This window comes from Gopherus evgoodei, chromosome 9, assembly GCF_007399415.2.
Source record: "Gopherus evgoodei ecotype Sinaloan lineage chromosome 9, rGopEvg1_v1.p, whole genome shotgun sequence".
Classification (NCBI taxonomy): Eukaryota; Metazoa; Chordata; order Testudines; family Testudinidae; genus Gopherus; species Gopherus evgoodei.
The window spans coordinates 82,481,601-82,503,347 of NC_044330.1; the positions used below are offsets into that span (position 1 = coordinate 82,481,601).

The 21,747-nt window shown below is 38.1% G+C and overlaps 1 protein-coding gene across 2 annotated transcripts in view; it reads left to right on the forward strand.

The window, feature by feature from the left end:
• LOC115657179 (fibronectin type-III domain-containing protein 3A-like) overlaps positions 1-21,747 on the forward strand; it is an 88,858-nt gene that overhangs the window by 30,192 nt on the left and 36,919 nt on the right. For both annotated transcript variants that reach the window (XM_030574592.1, XM_030574593.1), the window contains exons 3-9: positions 4,893-4,968; positions 6,318-6,394; positions 11,957-12,185; positions 13,505-13,789; positions 17,785-17,843; positions 19,141-19,295; positions 19,548-19,607. In XM_030574592.1, the coding sequence (XP_030430452.1) occupies positions 4,893-4,968; positions 6,318-6,394; positions 11,957-12,185; positions 13,505-13,789; positions 17,785-17,843; positions 19,141-19,295; positions 19,548-19,607 (941 nt within the window). The remainder of the gene's footprint in view (positions 1-4,892; positions 4,969-6,317; positions 6,395-11,956; positions 12,186-13,504; positions 13,790-17,784; positions 17,844-19,140; positions 19,296-19,547; positions 19,608-21,747) is intronic.

Below are 21,747 nucleotides of genomic sequence, written 5' to 3' on the forward strand. Positions count from 1 at the left end.
AATGTCGCAAAACTAGTGTTTATTCCAGCAGCAGCTGGTGTGTCTTAAAATGGGCTAGGCAAGAGGCAGAACGCTAGTTAAGTCTGGTCTGCAGTGATTGGACCCTACAGAGACGTGTCTCCTTGTGGGACCTGCTGCATGGATTTTCCCAGGTTCCTGAAAGCACTTGGTGTATAGAAAACAGTTTAGTTTAATCCTGAATACTGTCATAATCTTGTCTCTCTGTGTAGACTGTTCCTGGCAGCCACTTGCTTTGAAAAGTGAATGGGAAAACTGAGTGCTGTATCCTGCCAAGAATCTTAAGCTAATATTTTAACATGTTATAGTTGTTCTCTGAACATTATCTTCTTCCCTTTCCCATAATAATTGATGCAAATGAGAGCAGATTATACTACTTAGATAGTGCTTCACAGACTTGTGTTGTCAGGACTTGGGGTTTTAGAATCCTGCTATTCATTCCCTCTGCGTGGAAGGCTTAAGAGGGCAGACATCATCCATCTAGAGAGTGTAGAGTTGGACAAAGTCCCTCATTGGGGAAAATTCTTTTAACTGTGTTAAAGTTCTAAATTCACTTAAACAACTAATTTTGCAATGCGCTTTCACTTTGAGCTGCAGGAATGATTGCACTTCTGAAAATGTTAGACAATATGCCATTTTACACACATACGTTAAAATAACGTGTCACAGTGTCGGGCTGTTGCAGCATTTGGCAGAATGACTGTTAACGGAAGGCAATTAGGTATTTCCAAAGTCCTACGTGTCTGGACTTCTTTTGAGAATGAAGAATTTTCTGTAGCTAATTCTATAAGTTTGGTGATACCTTTCTGTATGCTTCCTCAAATATTAGCATACAGTGTTGTGGAGAGGTTGTTGTAAAGTTACTGTTTGAATTACTCGTTACTGATTTCAGTTTCAGCTGTGACCTATGAGCCCACAGTTCTCTTTATTTATAGGATAATTTCTTCAAAAGAACACCACCTCAAACTTTAAATTCAGAGGCAAACTTTGTAGCCCAGGCCAATCTCTAACTCAGTTGTCATCATCTGCCAGAAGGTTTACCTACACTTCAGCATCCAAACTGCTATGCATATGAAACTAGCCATAGCATAGGAATGACTTCCCCCCCACACACACCTTACATCTGAACAGGCCATGGTTGAAATTTGTTTAAATCATTAATAGTCAACTAATCAAAACAATGCTTGTTACAATTAACAATTAAATCTCTAAATTACTTTCTGTAATGGATCATAAAACCAATGATGTAGCTGAGATACGTTGATGATGTTTTCATCCTCTGGACAGATAACTTCACGTCCCACCACAACTTCAGCAACCACCATCCATCCATTAAACTCTCTCTGGAACACTCCCAAACTAGCAACAACTTCCTGGACATCACAATCAGCTTCAGTAATGGAACCCTACAGACAACTATATATAAGAAACCCACCGATCACCATACCTACCTTCATAGATCCACTTACCACAACAAACACACTAAGAAATCTGATATCTACAGCCAGGCATTCAGAGACCACAGAGTGTGCTCTGAGGAGAAAGTCTGGGAAAACTGTAACACACTCAAAACCACCATCACCAAATAAAGACACTTAACCAGAGAAGTAGATCATGCCATTGGATGGGCCACCCAAATACCTTGAGACAACCTACACCAGCATCTGCGTATCTTATATTTAGGCTTGGAATGATTAGGTTTTAATCAGTAAATGTCGATGTTATTCATACACTCTCAAACTAATGAAAAAATACTTGAACAGATGATTATTTAAATTTACAATTAGACAAAGTAAGAAATCTCCTTGAACTTGAGTTTAATTTAAGGATATTGACTTGTGATGTAGACTATTTGTTTTAATGGCTATAAATGGTTTACATCTTTAACTTTTTTGAATCTTTTTTTAAATATTTTCAATGTCCCGTATTGCTTCCACCTTCAGTTTCCTATAACTGTGAAAATGTACATCAATAAAATGGGGAGGGAGGAATGCATAAAACCCATAATCTTGTGCAAACTGTGAAAATTTAAATGGATAAAAATTAATGTTTAAAAATAAACATCGATATTATCCAAAACTCTTTTAAAAAAAATCAAATTCTAATAATCTTACTTATGTTATACAGCAAGAGTCTGTAAATCCATTATGCCTTTTAAGAAATGAGAGGTTCACGGTGGGTTACTGCACAATGTGTGAGGGGTGCAGCTGGGAGAGCACTCTAATGCATTCTGCTGTGGTTTTTCTGCCTTCCTAATATGCCACATGGCAGACATTAGGGATTTAACTGTTTAAACCATTTTATATAGATAGTGTTTAGGATCCCTGTGGTTTAGCCATCGTAAACCTAGCATTGTCTTGTGGTTAGGCTATGTACACTCTGCTCCTATAACCCACTGAAAATGTAGTTTGAGATATAGGTTGAAACACAAGCAAAACTTGACTATAATACATGGTTTAAATTGTCCCCCAGCCATCCTGTTCCTGAATGAATTGGCAGGGTTTCGAGAATGTAAGATTAGTTGGATGTGATGCCATTTATCTTAAGGAAAATTATAGCTCATTGTTTGAAGTAAAAATTAGTTAAATCTGTCTGTGTGTTTTTAATTCTTGACTAACATCAGCAGTAAATAATCCCTGAAGCCTTTTTGCTTTCCATCATTCTTTAAAGGAGGCAAAAATTAAATGTCCATATAAAACCCACCAATATACAAAGTAAACTCACTTAGTTTTTTAATGTAGTGAGGTTTTTCTGTATTACGTTACATAACTACAATATTGGATCGGATCAATGGTCCATCGACCCCTTATGCTATCTGACAGTGGATAGTACCAAAGCTTCAGGAGGAGTGTACAGAACAGGGCAGTTGGATTGATGTACTCCTGGCTTCTAGCAGTCAGACACATGGGGTTGCATCTCTGATGATTTGGCTAATAGTCATGGATGGACCTATCCTCCATGAACTTAGCCAGTTCTTTTTTTGAATCCAGTTATACTTTTTGGCCATCACAACATCCCATGGCAGAGCATTCCACAGGTTAATTGTGCGTTGTGTTAAAAGGTGCTTCCTCTTGTTTGTATTAAACCTTCTGCCTGCTAACTTCATCAGGTGATCTCTGGTTTTTATGTTGTGAGACAGCCTAAATAACAATTTTCTATTCACTTTATCCACATCATTCATGATTTTATAGACATCTGTCAGTTCCCCACCCTTAGTTACCTCTTTTCTAAAGTGAACAGCCCTAACTCCCCTCGTATGGAAGCCGTTCCTGATCATCTTTATTGTCCTTCTGTTCCACTATATCCTTCTTGAGATGAGGCAACCAGAACTGGACACAGTATTCAAGCTGTGGGCATACCAAGGATTTATATGGTGGTATTAAGATATTTTCTGTCTCATTTTCTATCCCTTTGTCAATAGTTCTAACATTGTTAATCTTTACAATAGGGTGAAAAAGGCAAACACAAAGTAGAAAACAGGACAGATAATCCTCAGTGAGCTCCCTCAGGTTTTAAATTGAGTAGCCTCTGCATACAGACAAGCCAGGCACTTAAAATATTGTGTGTAGTCCATTGGGCTGTTAATTAGAACGACTTTTGTCATGACACTTAGCAGCACAGGTAGGCAAAAATCTGACATGTCTTCATTTTGAACTGACTAAAACATTGTTTGTTAATCCCGGGTTAAATGTGCGTGTTTTATCCTTTAAGATTTAACTTATTTGATCAATATTATGTCAAAGGCTAGGAAATTAGTGTATAAGGCTTCTAGAGTTTTGTTTTGGTAGTAACATAGAAGCCTTTTGGAGGGCCTGTATTTACTTTACAGCTGTGGTAGTGTTAACTTGACAACATTTCCTGTCCCTGCACATCTTATCAAAAGGTTGTAATAAATATTGCCGGTGTTTGCTTAACTTGCTGTCCCCATCCTTTCTGCTGCAGCTCCTCCAAAGAGAAGCGGTTACAAGCCATAGAGCCAAACACCACAGTTGTAAAAACAAACTGAGAATTAACTTAAAGCTTAAGGCTATTTTTAATTTTATTGCTGTACAAAGAATGGATTATAAAGATATTTTCAATATAAAATGTAACGCACAAGGGTTTTGTCTTCAGAAATAAGATTGACGCCAACTACAACCAGAGGCTTTATCTCTTTCAAACAGTCAGATACAACAGTCAATACATTATATCTATTTGATTATAAAGCAAAAATTTAAGTAGGTTGAATGTGTCTAGGAAAATTATAGGCTTCTCATCCTCAGAGAAGGCGTGGAAAATGTTAGTGACCAAGTTCAGAAGTAATTTTATGAAGGAAAAATTAATTGGTCTTTGGAAAACTCATTGTCAAACTATATTTTAACCTATTTTCAGTGTGGAAACTTGATTAAAATATTCTCCTGGGTAAAACATCTTTTATAAATACTCTCTGTAAATATTTGATTTTGTCAATCTAAATCTGAGATCGTTGAGGCGGTGTCATAGAGAAGACTGTAAAGCAGAATGTATTCACTTTGGATAAAGTATTTATTGTTTAGATAATGTGGTGGTGGTATTTAAGTAAAAAAAGGGAAATTTTATGGAAAACAAAGTTGACAAGGAAAAATAAAGTATAGCTTACCTTTCAGCTGTAACTAGGGAGGAAATGACTGGTAGGTATTATCAGATCAGTTTTGAATGTTTCAGAATAAAGGATAACTATATAATTAATTTACTGAGTCTGATGGGAATTCAGCCCACATTATCAGTATTTCTAAACTTGTCTTCTACTTCTGTAAAAAATTTTTGTAAGACAAGACTGGAAAGGAAAGTTTTGTTTAAATCTCTAAAATATTTTAAATGAAGTTTATTGAAATTACAGGGTTTTTTGTTTTCAGGTTATACTCGTGCAGGTAAACCCAGGAGAAACTTTCACAATTAGAACTGAAGATGGACATATCCAGTGTATCCAAGGTAAAAGAATATTCCACTGAGTTGTATCAAATGTGTTAAACAGGAAAAACAAATATTTAAAAGATTCTTCATAAAACTACTGCCATAAGACTTCCACTACATAGTCATAGGTATGTTTACGTGTTTTCTGTCATATAGTGAGTGAATCTGTTTAGGCTGTACTGTAAGCATGATTAGGAATCCAATGGATGATAAATGTTAAACTTGAAGAGTTAAATATCTTAGATGTATTACATCTTAAACTTCGCTGGTTATAAAATATAGTGCAAGTCAGTTTGAATCTTGTCTTAATTATATAACACTATTGACTTGTAATGATCTTGTCAGTCACTTCAATTTACAGAGGTTTTAGCTACCTAACTCCACATTATTTTAGTGGGTGTTGTATGGCAAAAATCTATGTGCAGCACTGTGGTATTTGTAGTCTGTTGCTATTAAGGAGTAAATACTAATATTCATGTAGTTATGGAGAGCTTCTTCTGTAGTAGCGATGGCAAGTCTGCAGATTTAAGCATGGTTTCAAAATGTGCTTCATATGATTATATTATATTGCACAATACTTCCACAGTTGCAGTACCTATTTTCACCTCTCAGAATGTTTGCCCATAAAGTTTGTCTAGTCTCTCTTCATTTCTCCCAGCATTTTATTAACCTTTAATAAGATCAGCTTTCTGGAAATAATTGTTGTTTCTCTTTTTTAAAAAAAAGGGTTGCTACTTTACAAGTGCAGATAGCTGGAGTAATGAGTAATGTTACTACATATTTTCAGTCTGCTCATCAGAAAGATTAAAAAACCCAGCATTATCCTATGCAGACATTTAAATAATATATAACATGTGAGAGCAGAAAGAGGTTATGATTATTTCTTATCCATATTTTTTTAATAAACCCAAGTAGTATACATACAAGTGGAGCATTTATATCGAGCAGTATGACAGAAAAGTTTCCAAACGCTTTCGTGAGACGTTAAAATTGTATTCCATGCACTGTTTTGAATGACAGTGAATTGCTCCTGCAGACAGCAGACACTCTTTATATCTGCTGATGAACACTGATTAAAATTATATTTTGGGTTTTTTAATGGAAGAAGTACACACTAAGATTTGCTTACAGTTTTCCTTATTGTCAAGTCCAGTCTTTAAAGTCAGTTATCTAAAGTTGGTTGCATAAATAAGGATTTGCAGCCCAAGTAACTTAGCCACGTTTTTTTTAATGAATGAGTGCTTACCTTTAGGCCACCAAATAAAAGGGAGGAGGGGTGAGGAGATTTCTGACTGTATAAAATTTGGAATACTCACTGTGGTAAAAAGTGCAAATGCTTTTAAATCTTACTTTTTTTTCCTTTTCAGGTCCAGCACATGTTCCTATGGTGTCACCAAATGGTTCTGTGCCTCCAATATTTGTGCCTCCTGGCTATGTATCTCAGGTAAGAATTAATTTACAGTTGTTTGTGCTTTTGCATCAGAAGTTGCTGCTTATCACATCCCTAATAAAAATGAAAGACGATTTCTAAAGCTGTTTAATAACTGTAGAAATCATGGTCTCCTTCACAAGACAGATGTAGTATATCAGGTGTCTGATCTGTGCATATAGGCTGAGATTTTCAAAAATGGCTGTTGACTTGAATATCCAAGTCCAGTACAAATGGGAATTGCCTGCCTGGCTCCCTTTAATGGCTTTGAAAACCTTAGCAATATTTTTCTTGTATTGGCAGCAGGAAATAATGTAAGTTGCAGAGAGTTCTTTCAATATCAGTCTGATTGATGAGGTTGATAGTCATATTCCACGAATGCTGCCACTATTCAATAAAATGAATAGTTGCTGCCAGCTATTCCAGTTGTATGATCATGGATATATGTAGTGGAATATAGAGCCTTTCACCCTTTAGGTCACAGATTTGATTTACTCCCAGGCCAGTCATTACCAAAGTAGTTATAATCTGACTGTTTGGGATCTTTGTTGACGTGAAAAATCTTAGTTTCCTATAGCACCTCTCACTGTAGTATCTAATCCCAGCACAGGTAATTTAGCTCTGAGATGGGGCTGGTGATGAGGGATTGGGGGTGAAGGAGGTGCTCTGTGCTGGGACCGAGAAGTTCAAGGGTAGGAGGGGGATCAGGGCTGGGGCAGGGGATAAGGTGTTGGAAGGGGTTAGGGCATGCTCTGGGCAGGGCTTACCTCAAGCAGCTCTGAGAAGCAGCAGCGTGTCCCCCATCCAGCTCCTACACAGAGGTGCAGCCAGGGAGTTCTGCACACTGCTCCCTCTGCAGGCGCCGCCCCTGCAGTTCCCATTGGCCACAGTTCCCAGCCAATAGGAGCTGCGGGGGCAGTGTGTGGAGCCCCCTGGCTGCTCCCTCACGTAGGAGCCAGAGGGGGGACATGCCACTGCTTCCAGGAGCCACGTGGAGCAGGGCAAGCCCCGACCCAGCTCCCCAACTGGAGCAACGGAGCAGGGCAAACCCCGGACCCCACTCCCCAGTGGGAGTGTGAGGGTCAGATTAAAACGTCTGGCGGGCTGGATGCAGCTCCCAGGTCATAGTTTGCCCATCCTTGATTTAAATTCTAGAGAAATCTGTTCTTTGCCCTTCCCAAACTCTAGCAAGTTCTATTTGGAGTATGTGGATTTTTGTATGTTTAAGTATTAAAGCTTTCCAGATATGTGAGAGAGTTTTATTAAAAAGAGGAATTTTGAAGCATATTCAAAAATTGGTAGTCTGGTTTTAAATTAATTGAATCTCCTTTTGGAGCTCATTCCATTGCCAGACTACCTCAAGTGAAACACTTAACTCTGAAACGTAACTTATGCATCACCTCCAGACTAGATAACAAAACTTAGGACATTACCTGTTAACTGCATTATCCCAAAGCTGCCTTGGGTCATGGGTTGATATACGTGCATGGCTTTGAAAAATCAGAAACAAAATCTTACACTGATGATGCAAGTGACTTGGGAGCTAGCAGTGGTTATAGGTAGAAGAGTCATATGCTTTCAATTGCATCTCTGCTTTGATTAAACCTTTACATCAAGATATAGTAGATTCATTTTCAGTTTCTAGGAAATTGTGAATGAGTGGTTCACTGACCAGATTCTTGTAGGAGACTTCATCTATTCCTCTCATAAATTAAAGGTGAAGAGGAAGGCATTTCTTTATACTATTGCTACATTGTCATCTCGGATTAATGATTAGCCTGATAAGACCCCAAGGTATTACATAACTGATTTAATTGGAGGTGGGTGGGAGAAACTAAATAGGAGGGGGAGTTCAGTGTTCCAGCTTGGTCTTCACAACTTTTGCCTCTCCCAACCAACATGATTTTGGTCTTTCCCAGGTTTAGTTTGAGCCAGCCATTCTTCATCCAAATTCTTATCTCTTGTAGGCATGGGGGTGTTCGATATTGGCACCTGTAGGGAACTATATATAGCTGGATGTCATCAGTGTAGTGTTGCCAATGAAATCCATGTTGCTTACCACCTCTCCAAGAGCTCTCATGTAGGGCAAGATAGATCCCTTTGGGATTACGCTAGTGAGGGTTTTGGAGAGCAAGTAGTTTCCCATCAGTTCTTTGGTCTGTCTGGAAAGGCATTATCAAAGCAATTGTACTGCAGTTGTCTAGTTCAGCTAAGTGATGCAGGTCAGTAGTATGTTGTGACTGACTCTGACAAAAGCTGCAACCATGCAGAATGATTGATTGAGATATGGGATCTGTCCATTGTTATGGGGAGGTTATCTTTTAGTTCTACTAGGCCTATTTGTCCCCATGCCATGAGTCAAGTGATGTAAACAATCACAACAGGCACTAGACTACAAAGAGTCAAAAGACTTAATATGCATGTTCTGTCTTTCCTTGTGGGGATCCCTCTGGAATGTAGCTGAAGCACATTGTTTGCAGCACTATATTTAAATTTGAGCTAACTGTAATGCCGATAAATGAGACTTCTGTCTCCCATACTTTCTTCTTTTATATCAGTCTGATATAGTGTCATCCTCTCATCCTTGTGAGGTTGTTTTTTTTTCTTTTCCTAGCCAATGTAAATACTCCCTAAATCTTTCCTCCGGTTGTCTTCTGCACTTTTTTAGTACCTCTCAAAGGATTTCAAAATCTTTCTCTTTATCAACATTTATCCTCTTAATACTTCAATATAATAGTTACACTTTAGCAAAAATTATCAGATGTAAATGGAATTCAGTTTACTGAGACCCAAAACTTTAGTAATGGTGATGATTGGTTTTTAAAAAATAATAATCTGATGAATGTTCATTATTCTAAATCTTTCAGAACTAAAACTCCTTGTTTAGTGTCATGAAATTAGTATATTTGGATCAAAAAGTAATATCTGAGATAAACAACTCCTAGACTATAGAGGACTTATGCCTTGATCCTAGTGGAGTGTGAACATTGTGGAAATGGTATTTAAATACTGTCCAGCTAAGCTGATTTGGGTAGCCACTGTAGAAGGCTTAAATAATGGTAGAAACCAAGTTTAAAAATCTGGGGGTTTTAAACCTTTTTCTCAGCCCAGTACAAATGAGGGCTCAACTTTGTGTTCTAAAAGATGTACAAAAGTAAACACATGGTGGTAATGTTGGTCTCTACATTAGTAGAATAAAATACTGGAATAATGGGCCTTGACTTGTATCAACACCAAGCTATAAAATTATAGCTGAAACCCTTACTGTATTCATTAATCTCCTTTGTCAAACTGAGTGTTTTCCTAATTAGGTTCAATAGATGCATGACACTTTGCCATGACTTCTTTAGATTTATTTAGCTTTAGTGAATATACTTAATTTGATGTAGAAAACTTATTTCTAGAGAAAAATTCACTCGCATTTTAAAACAAAAATTCAATACACAAAAGACAAGCTTTTTTCATTATATTCTTTTAAACTGAAGAAGGTAATCTATATTTTTTCCAAAAAATCCTAATAATCAAATGTCAATATAATTACAACTGATTTAGAGGTCACATCACAGCAGACTTTTGTCGTTCTAATCCATGAGTTGACACATTCTCGTTCTGTTGAAAAAATATTTTTCTTTTACTTGGTCAGTTTGCTTTATCTTTTACTGAGGAGCCTTTCAAAATATTTTTGGCATAAGTAATAAATCTGCATCCACAATTTCTGCTTAGCGAACTATGAAATGCTTCGATGACTTCTTATAGCCTGCCCTTCTAGTAGAGGACCTTGATAGAATTAGCAGGATAAAACATACAGTCCTCTTTGTGAAACTGCTTTAACTGTGAATTGTATAAAAACATGTTTACAATAATATTTATGATGTATTTAATTCCTTCTCAAGCATTAGATGTTAAAAGGAGTAACTTAATTTAATTTTGTGCAGGGCTTAGAATTTGAAAGAGGTTGAAAGACTAGTACATTGATTTCTGTACGTTAATATGTAATGTGCAAATGTCTATAAGTGCATGAGTGTTGCATACTTTTAGTAATATGGTTTAGTTAGAAATTATTGGTGTTTTAAAAGCAGTGTTAATTTTGTATGACTTTTCTTTGAGGACTGTATATAAGAAGCAAATCAGTTAATGTCTCAATTTTGTCTTTGCCAGTGTACGTCTAGTGTGGGCTTTTCTCCTTGCATCCACTGATAATCGATACATTATTATGTTATAGCACCAGTATTTTGTAAGCTAAATTTTTGATGTGTAACAATGATTGGAGGTGCCAGTCAGAGGGGATGAGGTTACAGACAATTTAATTTTAAACTAGTTAAGTCCTCTGCTTATTCTACTGAATTCTGGTTATTTCTCAAGTACCTATTTTTCCTCTTTCATCAGAACATATATTCTGTCATCTAGTGTCTCTTCTGTCATACATCACTCAACAGCTGGTGGGGAAGAGGGGAAAGGAAGGTAGCTGATTGTTCTTTGACTTGAACGGGGTTTCAAGAGTTCTTCATTATCCCTTTTAAGTTCTGACTAGATGCAATCTTCATCTGGAATCAGTGATATCTTGTTTTTTATGTTGGGGAAAGAACTTTTACAAATCTTGTGACAACAATAATTCTAGAGGCCTTTGGAACAACCAGAAGAGTGGATACTGAAAAGTTTAATTCCTTGGATAACATTTCTGTGGCGTCTAAGAGATATGGGATTCATTTACCTCCGGATACCACAAGAAGGCTATAGGTGTTCTGCATCCATTATCAGCTAGGATCTTTCTCTGTGGATAAAACCCGGATTTTAGCCCATGCTTGCCTCTGGCAGAGGGCCTGAAGATCCAGCAGGACAGGACATTGTTTATTGTTTCACAGTTGATCCTAGTTGTCTGATGTAGTTCTTTGAGTCCTTCTTTCTATTCCTGCTTATATATGTGCTCTCCTAAAATCCTTGTTTTATCCCAGATTCTGGCCTAAATTAGCATTTAAAGGTGTATTAACTAACACGTGCACATATTTAAGTCTGGCGTAGGCAAGGCAGTATATATACTTCAGCATGTGCTAAGCCAGTCAAATTAGATCCTAAGGGGAGCCAAGATTTCAGATCAACCAGATTAGCATATGTTAAAGTATATGCTGCATTGTCTACACCATTAGTTAGCACTTTAGCTTACATAAAACTATCACATCTCTTTATCCTAGTCTAGACAAGAACTAAGGCAGATCATATGTCACTTTGGACATAGTTGTTGAAAGAAGTAGAGGTGGCACTTACAATCAGGTCAAGTTTACTTGTAACCAGGAATATATTGTGGATATTTTCTGGGTTACTTACTTACATCTCTGCCAGAGTAAGCTTTTTTTTTTTAAATGGGCACTCTCAGAAATTTGGGATTTCTTGCAGAAAAGTTTGAATTTATTGAGGCCCATCAGAGTGGGGATTTTTCTCCCAAAGCAGTACAGGTCAGTATCTGGTTCTGAATATCAATTATTTTAAGCTAGAATCTAATCTCAAACTTTAAGGAAAGTAGATTATACAAAAAAAAAATTACTGATTTTTTTTTTTCCTGTATTTTACATTGTATCACAGATGGTAGAAGAAAATGGAGTTCGTAAAGTGGTGGTATTACCACATTCGTCTGAATTCCATCCTTCCATGCATCCCCCTCCACCACATGTGCCACATTACATGCATCCTCACCCTGCTTTGCTTCCACACCCACCTCATCCAGTGTACTCTCCAGTTCCAGGGACAGGAGAAATACCACCGCAGTTCATTCACCAGCCTCCTCCACCAACACATGTTTATCAAGAACAAGGTAAGACTTGCTAATACTGTGCTTTAACTGACAAAGGGGCATAGCCTTCTGTTTAAGGCACCAGGTCTAGAAGTCGAGAAACCTGCGTTCTGTTTGTAACTCTGTCAGTGTAGGAAGCTCTAATCAAGAGGCATAGTTTTGAGAGTGGGGATATTAGGTAAAGACTAGCAAAAAGGAAAGATTTAACTATTGGGAATATGCGGGGTGGAGGGGATATGGGGGCAAGGATAGCTCAGTGGTTTGAGCCTTGGCCTGCTGAACCCAGGGTTCTGAGTTCAATCCTTGAGGGGACCATTTAGGGATCTTGGGGCAAAATCAGTACTTGGTCCTGCTCATGAAGTCAGGGGGCTGGACTCAATGACCTTTCAGGGTCCCATCCAATTCTGAGAGATTTTTATTATTATTTTTATTATTATTTAAAAAAAACAGAGAAAATTGGAAAAGTTTTTAACAGCTGAGAGAGGATTTAAAAATAGTTAAAAGGTTATGGTTCAGAACTGTAACTCACTGGGTATGGATTAAATGGGCCTAAATTAAAGGCAAGGGCTACATTAAAACAAATATGAGCAAAATTAGCAATACAGTAGAACCTCAGTGTTATGAACAGCAGAGTTATGAACTTACTGGTCAACCACACACCTCATTTGGAACCGGAAATGCACAATCAGGCGGCAGCTGAGCCCCCAAACATACAAATACAGTACAGTACTGTGTTAAATGTAAGCTACCATAAAAAAAAAGGGAAACCAACCTTTTTCTTCAGCCTAGTAACATTTCAAGGCTGTATTAAGTCAGTGTTCAGCTGTAAACTTTTGAAAGAACAACCATAACGTTTTGTTCAGAGTTGCAAACATTTCAGAGTTACAAATAACCTCCATTCCTGAGCTGTTCATAACTCTGAGGTCCTACTGTAGTATAAAACCAAAATAAACTTTGAGCTGCCTACTTTTACCACTACCTCTCTTATTGAGACCCAAGTGATCCTAAAACACTGAGTGTATTGCCTGGAACTATAGGAAGCCCCTGCCAATCAGCAGTATGAAATTCTTATTTCCTCTGATGCCCACAGTGCGAATAACAGTGCGAAAATTGTCAAGACTTTGGTCTTCACTTGGGTGCAGTTTGTCACAGCTGTGAGCAGCACCAGATCTGTCCTCCTACAGACTCTGTTAGATAGCATTGCACTTTACACTTAGAATTTGCAAGGTTTTTCAATGCCTGGCTATGTTGCAGTTATTTTTTTAACTTCCAGAGTGTTTCTCAACTGCCAGCTAAGCAAATTGTACTGAATAAAACATACAAATGTTGTTGTCTTTTAGAATCTCGTTCCCATGGAAGGACAAATTTTATTCAGCGAGATGAAAGGACTGTCAAAATGCAAGAACATCTGAAGAAAAGACTTAAGGAGAAACAAGCTAGTGGGCATACTACTAATAAACTTAACAGCCCTCCTTCACCGCATAAAGTTCCCAATTCTTCTTCTAATACAAATGTTCAGAATGGATATGAAAATGGAAAAGGACAGCAAGCAGCATGCGGGCTAATAAAGCAAAAACAAATAGTAAAAACAAGAGCAAGCCCATCAGCAGATTCAGAGATGGGAGGTAAGTAGTAGCTATCTACTTTTGTCATGAAGGCTTTTTGATAGAAATACCTAAAGTATCTTACAGGTCTTACTCCTGGGAGATGGGGAGGAATTGTGTGCCACTGCACATGCACAGAATTCATGTTCCCCGCAGAAATTTTTCCCCCCAAAGAAAATCCATTCTGCCAGGAAGGCACTGCAATTACATCTTTCACCCACCAGGGGTTTCTGTAGTGCCTGAAGAGAGGGCAACTGGCTCAGCCAGCTACAGAGAGCGCAGGGGAGAGACTATCTTCCTCACAGTGCCCTGCTCGTGTGGCCAGGTGAGGAGGCATGGGATATGAGGGGACGGACAGAGTAGGGCACATAGGGCTGCTGGAGAGTCAAGCAGACTGGGGTTCAGAGAAGTTGGGGGGCGGGGACAGATTGGATGCAGGGGCACAGGAGCTAGTGGGGTGAGCGAGGGGCTGAATGGGAAAGGAGGTACAGGGACACATGGAAACGGGGGAGGAGAAGTGGCTGAGCAGGTTGCAGGGATGGAGGGGAGGAGTGCAGGGACACTCAAGGTTGGGGCAGATGTGCCTGACTGAATGGGAGAGACTAGAGCTCAGCCAAGGTCTGCATGGGGGTGGCTCCCTAACAATCCCTCCCTTCCTTCCCCTTCTTCCCCCCCCCTAAAAAAAAAACAAACACAAACCCTGTTCCATACTTTTCCCACCCACACCCAATAGCTCTCCTAGTTCATACACAGGCTCCTGCCCAGCAATTACTTCCCTCTCCCTCAGTTTCTCCATTACACCTGACTCCCATTCTACTTCTGAGAGATGCAGGAAATACATTTCTGTGTTGTAGTTTAAATGAATTATTACTCAGAGTTCTTATCAAAATGCCTAGTAAGGAATCTGTAAAAAGAACAGGAGTACTTGTGGCACCTTAGAGACTAACAAATTTATTTGAACATAAGCTTTTGTGGGCTACAGCCCACTTCATCAGATGCATAGGAACATTCTATGCATCTGATGAAGTGGGCTGTAGCCCACGAAAGCTTATGCTCAAATAAATTTGTTAGCCTCTAAGGTGCCACAAGTACTCTCGTTATTTTTACGGATACAGACTAATATGGCTGCTACTCTGAAACCTGTCACTAGTAAGGAATCTGTTTGTTCGTTCAAAAAAAAAAAAAAAAAATCCTGAGTCTCTTTTTTGTTGTTGTCTGCATTGTTACAGACATACTTGCTAACAAGTATTTTGAAATAAATTACCAAAATAATTGAAACTGGAATGATTATATTGTGTTATTTTGACAAATAAAATATGCAGAAATTTTTAAATTTTTTGGTGCTGAATCCTCCAGAAGTAAGGTCTCTTGCAATCACTTAAAAAATAAAATAGACTTAAATTTCTTTGCCTTTTCAGGATTTATAGAGAAGGTCTGAAAGGTTTTCAGTTGTGTTAGTTTTTTTTTAGCTTGGAAATGTTGGGAATATCAAGTCTGGTGTTCTATGGTTTTTCGCTGGAGTACCTCTTAGGGAAAATCAGGAAGCATGTTTATTATAACCTCAAATGACTTAATTGAAGTGGAAGGGTGTTGAATCTTCGTGGAAGATTCTTCTCCAGAACTTCAGTTAGTCACTGAAATTCAAGTGGTATTAAAACAGATTTTTAGTCAAGGAGTATAAACTGTTTGTCAGTTGCTCAGCTTTGAGAGAGACTGATGTGATTTTTTGCTAGTTTTCTATACATCATCACTGTCTTCCAGAGCAGACAAGACCTCAATTTCTAATATAAACCCAGAAAATCATTTTTTGCTTGAAAACAAAAATCCTTTCAGGCTTAATATATCATAAAGAACTCATCAAGTTCAAACTTTTTCCTAATGTTTTGCTCATCACTGCTACAGCTATCGCCTCATAGTTTATACATGGGTTTAAAAAAAATTAACCTTTTGATTACATAATATTTGAAGTGTGTTGTGAGAAATTCACGCTTTATCGCTTGCAACGATTGCTGATTTAAAATGTGCATCTCTTAGCCATGTATTAGGAAAATTCCTGTTACTACTATTTAGCGGTGCTTGCGTCTGCAGGATATTTGGCTGTTTTCAAGCTTCTAATTTGTGTGCTAATTTCATGATAGCTGTATTGTTTCTCAGTTGTTAATCTTGCTCCTTTGGATAGCAACATAGAACTCCCATACCAGATCAGACCCGTGGCCCATCTAGTCTGGTATACTGCCAATACTAGCCCCTTCAGAGAAAGGTACTCAAAATTGTATAGTTCATTTATGGAATGATTTACCCATGGAAAGTTTTTTCAAACCCTTCAGCTGCTGGTTTGTTAATGCCTTGAAACATGGCGATTTCTTTTCCCAAACTTTTAATATTGTCTTATGTAAATGTGGATATATTCTAATTCTCGTTTGGAATCTGCTAAACTCTTGTCCTTAATCTGTGAAACTTTGTCACAAGATGAATTGTTCATTGTGTAAAGTATTGCTTCTCATTTATTGCTTTTCAATTTCATTGAATGTCTCTTTGCTCTTGTATTATGAGAGAAGATAAACATGAGTGTTTTACTTACCTTCTACATACCAGTCAACAGATTTATGCCTCTATCTTATTGTCTCATCTCATCTAAACTAAACGGTCTCACTCTCTTCATTTTTTTTTTTTAATATGGAAGTGCTTCTGTTCCTTTGTTTTATGTCCCTTCACTGAACTTTCTTTTGTTACTGCCATATCTTTCCTGAGATAGTGTTACCAGAACTCAGAACAGTATTCCATGTTGGGGTGTACCATAAATGTGTGTAACAAAATCAGGAATCTTTCTCATTCTAATGTTTCATATGAGTCTCGGTTATAAGAAGTCTTCATGAAATTTCAGTTGAAAAGTTTTAGTCTGAGCAGTAAACAGTATTTTAAAATGAAATTACTCAGTCTCTTTAAACGTTTTCAAATACTCCTTTGAGCACAATGATGGACTAAGTGCCAATTTAAAAAAAATAATAATTATGCAACTGCAAAATCAGCTTTCTGCCTTCTGTCTGAGCACTTGAGATACTGCTGTATCTTGGTCTATCACACGGTTGGAAGGAAGGAAGGAATGAAATGTAAATGAATTGTGATCCCAATTCATTAAAGGAATGCATGTGTAGACTTGTAATAAAAATACACATTTATTTTTAAAGTGAAAGACTACCTGTTAAGATTCAAATTGCAACACTCAGATGTGTTTCTCTACTGTAGATGACAAAATTGGCACTTCAATAGTAGAGTAAAACAGAAATCAGAATTTGGGTCTTGGCAGATAAGTAAAGGAGGAACTAACTTTCACTGGTATGTCTAAACATGTTTTGTTCACTTTTTGCAAGGGCAAATCTTTATTACATTTTTATCTTTTAAAAACATTTCAGTTTTCCTTTAAGAATGCAATTTCAGTCTGAACTCTTGAATGTACAGGCTTCCATTAAATACATGTTTTAAATGAAATAGTTTTCATAAGCGTATGACTGACTATAACAACTCTGGGTGAAAATATATTCTGCTATATTTTTAGTATGTAATTTAAAACTCTGAAATGCATCTTCCAAATGTATATGCATGGAGAAATTTGGTTTACAAAGGAAATGCAGCATTACTACATCACCAGTACATACAGCAGCCAAGACAAAATCATGTTGTACATTTTTAACATCTTATATTTTTATATAAAGATTTTTGTTCAATCAAAGTAAACCAAGATATGTTCAGATTAGGGAAATATATCCTTTGTGCAGGTTGTACTAAACAGGGTTTGTGTAATGCTGTTAGTTGTGGACAGTTCTACAAATCACACAGCCAAAACAACTAGGGGAAATGAACTTTACGTAATATATACTATTGTTAATCTCTTAATGAAGCTAACTCCATCTTGTGGTTGCACTTAGATAAGCATTTCTTATCTGCTGGCTTGGGAGGCAGAGGAGTTTATTTTTATTTTTTTTAACTGTAATGAAGTTTTACGTTTGGCTTTTCAGAGTCTGACACAGAATCCAAAAAGTTGGACAGTCTCCACATAAGCATTGGTAAACCTGTAGTAAGTATTGTCTTTGAAATGTTATGTATAATCCCCTGATTATATACTTTCTCTTGATTAAATAACAAATATTACAAACAGTATAAAAGCATTTTCTTCAATGGTCTTTTATTTGAAATGCTTTCAGTGTTGTAAATTGAAAGTACATGCTTTAGTGGTCGGAGCTTGAGGCCAAGCATCAGGAGCTCTGTTTTCAGTGCCCAGCTCTGCCGCTCACTTGCTGAGATATCTGGAGCAAGTTACTTAACCTCTGGGTGCCTCAATTCCCCACTCTGTAAAATGGGGATAATACCTGCCTCTGAGATTATTTTATATTTTTAAATGCTTTAAGATCCTGTGATGAAAAGCACTCTGAGTCTGACGCAATCTGTCCACTGAGTTCACTGGGTTTTGGACTGAGCTCAGTTGAGTGCAAAGTATTAAAGAAGTACTTACAAAAAGTAGTGCATCATTTTCTGTTTTATTTAAAATCAAATTGGAGCATAGGTTTGAGTATTTTCAGACTGTTTGGGATCTTGGAATCTTATGGTGATATTTTAAATAAATTATATGCTAAAATTGCAGTCAAGTACACGTAACGCCTTTTGTGCATCAGTTGTACAGAGTGCAAGCTGCATTCTTTTCTCCAGCTTTCCTACCATTCATTATGTTATGGTAATGTTGCTACTTTGCTGCCACTGTTACTCTGTGGGTTTAGTGCCAGAAAAAGCTGTGCAGACTTCAATTTGGAGGAAATTCGGAGTGCTGTGAAGAACTAAAACCAAATGGCAGAAAAGGCTTTTTAATACTTGGACCAAATCTTCTCGATTTGAGCACCTTTAAAAAAATCTATATTGAGAAATCTAAACAAGTGGTCAGATTTTTCAGAAGTGCTGTAGTTAGTGAGAACTGTGGGTACTCAGCTAGAAAATGGAGCCATTTGTTTGTGTGTAAACACACATTGGCTGCCTGATTTTTCTTAGGGTACCAAATCTGAAAACTTTGGCCTCAGTACTTAGTGCAGACACTGCAAGTGAAATAGAAATGTCATTTCACACCCTAAGACTGTTTAAATATGCCTGTGGTCTATTTATATTGTGCCCTTGATATGAGCATCCTAGAATGATTAATAGTTAAAATTGAAATTAAAGCTCAGTAAAGTCCTAGCTTAAAAAAGACTCAGCACTTCCACTAACTAAAAGTAAAGAATTCCTCCAGTGAGAAACTTAGTGGGCAAATGAGCAAGTACCATGTTAATGACTTAATGTAGCTTTATTATAGCAAGCAAACCTATTTGCATTATTTATGGTTTTTAAAGGTTTCTGATATACAAGCAAGATCAGCAGTTCTGTCCTGGAATCTCTCAGTTAGTTCACAGAATGGAGAAAGTCAGAGTCTCACTCCAGCAACATTTATATTTGAAGTAGCAATATCCATCAACGGCAAAAATGGAAAATTTAAATCTGTCTATATGTAAGTCTGGTTTCACAGTACATATGTTCAAATACACTGACATAGATCAGCAGTGTTTTTATCAGGAGGTATACGGTGTCTTGCAGACCTACTTTTTTCACATGCAGATCATTTTAAATAATATCAGTAGGCATTATGTATAAAGGGGATAATGGACACTTGGACACTCAGCGTACATTGTATAGTTCTATTTTGCAATAAGCCCGTGTTTTGAAGTACATGTGAGAGCTATCACTCTTTTTGTTCCTACAGAGGAGAAGAAACAACAATTACCCTTCCTGAACTCAGACCAGCAACAGATTGCCATGTCAGGTATGTACTGGGAACTTCCCTAATAGAATTGAAATACCCAATATTGTGTTACATTAGAATTATGTGATTTCTTCCTTCTTGAAATGGATGGGATTATGAACTATTTACCAGGGTTCGATATAAAATGTGATTGGGTCCATGCACTGTTATTGTTGCCACTTGTATACTAACATTGTCCTATTTGTAATACCAAAATTGATAAATATCATGCCTTTTGCTGGTTAGCATTTTTGCCTACCATTGTCCCTCTGCCTGTCTCCTCTGATTCCAGCAGAAAAGGAGGAGTTAAGTGGTTTCCTATAGTTCCATGCTACTGCTCTAAAGGGTAGAGCAGGAATCAGGAAGAGGGAGATTCTTCTAGACTAAGGACAGCAGCCAAGGAAAGAATAATCATCAGCCTTCCTGGACCTCCTTTCACATGTCTCGGGGGAGCAGAAGGAGTCTCTGAGCTAATCTCTGTTGAGGTGAGGGGAGGCTTCCAAACTGCTCCCCAGGGAACCTTAATAGTACTAGAGGAGGGGAAACTGAGGCTGGTTGGAATAGTGGGAGAGCAGACCCCTTAGTGGCAGAAGAGAGAATGGAGTATTTGAGAGGAGGAGAGGCTTGCAGGAATCAGCCTCTGCCATCTAGAGCTCTTAAGGCCCATCAGAGCAAACAAATCCTTTCCCCTACAGTGCCTAATTATGCAGGAAAGGAGACTGGCTGGAGTAGTGAGTTTGGAGGCATCCAAAAGCAGAAGGGAGCTCCAATATAGGGTCCTGTGCGGGACTAGTGTAGAGCCCTGCAGCGAGATTGGAATCCCATGGGTCCTGCAGGACCTGCTGCCATAATAGCGGGAACAGGACAGGAGCAGGATTAAAAATCGTCCTACACAGGGCTCTACTCCAATATTTGTTGGATACAGGAGAAGACAACTCTCAAATCCTACTACAGGAGAAACACCACTCCTATAAATTGCAGAATGTTTTCCAGTGCGTTGCATACTTCAGTGAAGTCTTGTTGCATCGTTTTATTTCTAATGTGCTGCCTAGATCACAAGGGCCACCTCCAGTCTAAGCAATATGAAACATGCATACATGGTAGAAGACAAGTAGGTATGGGGCCTTGGTTCTGTATTTAGTTAATTTCTAGTCTTGTTCAAGAGTAGTGTTATCTCGGAATTCCTTGTCTTTCTGATTTTTCAGGTGAGCTACAGTGTTCTTGAATTTCCCATACAGTTCTAAATGTATTGGTTAGTTCCTCCCCCCCCCCCCCCCCCCCCGCCATGTTTTGGATGGTTGACAGCAGCGATTTTAGTATAGCCATAGATTTAATGTCTGGCAGCTATATCTTCTTTCATGTGTGTTTCTTGGAGGGTCACAATGTCAATGTGATGGTCTTTGAGGGTTCTTGAGAAGTAATCCACTTTTTCCCTGGACATCCCTTCTACATTAATTTGGTATATTCAGAGGACTGGCCCAACTGTTCTTTTTTGGTCCTGGAAAGGGCGGTTTGAGGAAGTATAATTGTTAAGTTCACTGAGAGGTCGGCAGTCACACTAAACTTCTTGACACTCAACTTAATAATACTATGCGCATGGTGTCGAGGACGCTCAAATCTACTCCAGTTGACTGGCTCCCAGTCCTGTCACACATCCAGCTTCTGGAGATTAGAAGAGCTGCTCAGACATCTCGCTTTCTTAATTGTGTCAAGGCAAATACGAGGATCCCACTGCACCATGACCTGCAGAACCCGCCAAAGACGAGATTAAAATCCTGCAACCCTCTATGGAACCGTATCAAGATCCTTACACCCAACTTTGATGCTGAGGCTCAATGAAGAATCACATGGATCATTTCAACCACTCAAAACAAACAGCTCATCGTTGATCCTGTTGAGAAACCACTGGGTTTTGATTTATGTCAGAAAAGCTGGTGCAGATTGAATCGCATTGGGCATATCATGGGAGATGTGGACAAACCCTCTTTAAGTGGAAAATGAGGGAAACACCTATATGTGACTGGTCACCAGGCATAAACGATGGAGCACATCATATCTGAATGTCCTCTTCGTTCTTCTGCCGGGAGCTTGAAGGACATTCACCAGTTCACTGCTGTGGCAATGTGCTGGCTGTCAAACTTAGATATAAATTTGTAGTTGT